General features: G+C 40.3%; 1 protein-coding gene across 1 annotated transcript; it reads left to right on the top strand.

Annotated features, from left to right (window-relative positions):
• The first annotated feature begins 1,209 nt into the window (after positions 1 to 1,209).
• On the top strand, positions 1,210 to 1,899 carry LOC149235009 (uncharacterized). The gene has a single exon (XM_089368433.1). It carries the CDS (start codon positions 1,210 to 1,212, stop codon positions 1,897 to 1,899), a length of 690 nt encoding a protein of 229 aa, XP_089224559.1.
• The last annotated feature ends 571 nt before the right edge of the window (positions 1,900 to 2,470 follow it).

Here is a 2,470-nt window from a genome sequence, read left to right as displayed (position 1 = left end):
CGGGTGGTGCATGCAGTCAAAGGAAGGCCGAAAGGAATTGACCAATTCTCAATGAGTAAATTCCTGACGGATTTCGACCGGAAAAACCCGCCGGAAAGGCTTTCAAAAAGTCGCGTTATAGACAACTGCTTTCGGAAATAATAGGCGTCAACTGATTACACCCGAAGCCCAATGAGTGAATAGGGCAGACTGCACTTGCTAGTGTGGCCATATTTCAGATTTATTAAAAGAAGATTCTTGTTTATTAATTTCAGATTTATTAAAAGAATATTTTGTTTATTAATTTCAGATTTATTAAAAAAAATTGTTTGTTGCTTCTATATTTCAGATTTATTAAAAGAAAATTTTGTTTATTATTTTTTCAGTCTCATGGAAAGTGGGTTATGAAATTTTAAAATGAATACATATTTTATTCATGTGTGACTATCATTATTTTTTTATTATATATAAGTTTATCACATCCGTCATCACATGTGGGCCCCGTTAGTAATAGTTATTAGGAACCTTATTGACAATATAAAGACATTTTAATATTCTGAAAACCTAAAAAATCGAAGCTATGCCTTATATTATGAGGATATCTTTTATAACATAAACTTTCCGAGATTAAATGTATCACTAATTTAAAATCCTTGGGCATAATGAAATAATGGTTCAGTCGTGGTAAGAGATACTGAAAATTACTTGCGTTCTATGACTGGCTCCTTGGTTACATGAAACTTTTAGACATATTCGTGCTTGTCGCGTCTAATATGGGGCACCAATTATGCACCGCCAACAGTCAGTCAAAAGATATTATAATGAAGAAGCACATTTGGCATGATAATGCTCTTTGCCAAAAATGTGACGCGAATCCTAACCTAACATCATTTTCTATTGGCGGGTGACATTGCAGTTTCACGCGATGCGCAAGCAAAGTTTTATTCCAATATTTAAGTGGGAGAAATAGCGGACAGGAGCTCTGCCCACCGCCTGCAATCGTGTGTGCTATTCATTAACCTCCCTTGCCGTTTGGCAGACTCCTCCAAATAAAGTCAGGTCGCACAGCTATATAAGTATATAGTTTTCCCAGAGTTACATATAGCCAATCTTGATATAACTTGTATCATATCTGCTCTGTTATTCATATTTGCAGAGTACCTCGTCGCTGCGGTCGAACTATCATCACCGTTGTGTTCCGTGTTCAAATCTCGGGGCCGTCTTTCAATCATGTCTGCCACACTCACAAAGCGCTGCCGGGAGCCGGAGGCTCTGCCGGACTCCTCTGACGTCCGGGAGTCCAAACGCTCTTTCAATGGCATTGGCGAAGAAACGGATCTGTCTCGGCATTTGCCACTGTTAGACGAAACCGTAGCAGAAAATCAAGAAGTCAATGAAGAATGCGCTTCCAGTGAGGATTATGTAGTTGGTGTGATGAGAAGCGTGGAGGAAGAGATCAGCGCGACGTTTTCGACTTTTTGTGCACCAATCTCGGGGGATAATTCGTCGTCCTACGATATTTATAGCGTCCATGAGGGCGAAGCTCTAGTTTCGGACTCAGGTATTGATCTGTGTTACCTCCTCGACGCTTCAGATGACGAGCTCGGCATTCCGTCGTACCCCGTTCTGGACTCTAAGGACGAGGTCTGTGAACCTTCTGAGGAGACCTTCACCACCGAGGGTTTGTCCGAGACCCCCAATCTGAAATGGCAGGGTGAAAATTGGGATTTCGTAGACGAATTTCAAAATTATCAACAGTTACAGATGGGAAGATTGCAGTTGTCGACGATCAGGGGCAGATTGCAGTTGTCGACGATCATAGGAAAACTCTCCGCAAATTCTCCGTTGCCCGTCATACTTTTCAACTCGCATATCTCTCCCCGACCAGAATCTCAAACATTTATTTATTCATTCCAGTAATAATAATGAGTGAATGAATGTTTGAGATGTGATCAGGGGCAGATTGCAGTTGTCGATCATGAGGCTTCAGATTATGAGAAAACAAAAATTCTCTGCACTTTTGCTTTCCAATCCCATGCACGTCCTGCCTTTCTTGCTTAGTGGAGTTGCAACGCTCTTTTTATTGCAATATTTCATAGTTTCAGTTGATTCAGCACGCACAGTTAACTCAAGCTAACGCTCCTCTTCTTATTGCGATATTTCAGCACCCCAGTTAACTCTCCCTCGGCTGCCTGCTACTTGGAGTATAATTTTAGTTAATTTGAGATAATGTCATGAATGCGCTATGCTTGGAATTAAGCTTCTATTCGGAGCATGCTTTGAATTAATTTGGAGCATATTTTGAATGAATTAATTTCATGCATGCATATTCGAATTCCAACTGATACTTTCGAATTACTTCCATGCATGCATGCACCTCATGCTTTGGAATTAGTTCCATGCAACTCCCACTGTTCTTGATGTGTGTAGTTCGATGCCGTCCAACCAACCTAAAAGTATTTCGATAATAAAATACTAGTTTACACAAATA

Source organism: Pinus tabuliformis, chromosome 8 (genome assembly GCF_031772625.1).
Source record: "Pinus tabuliformis cultivar Carrire ecotype Pingquan chromosome 8, CPIR1, whole genome shotgun sequence".
NCBI lineage: Eukaryota > Viridiplantae > Streptophyta > Pinopsida > Pinales > Pinaceae > Pinus > Pinus tabuliformis.
The sequence above is the reverse complement of the archived record's forward strand: the minus strand, read 5'-3'. Positions and strand labels throughout refer to the sequence as shown.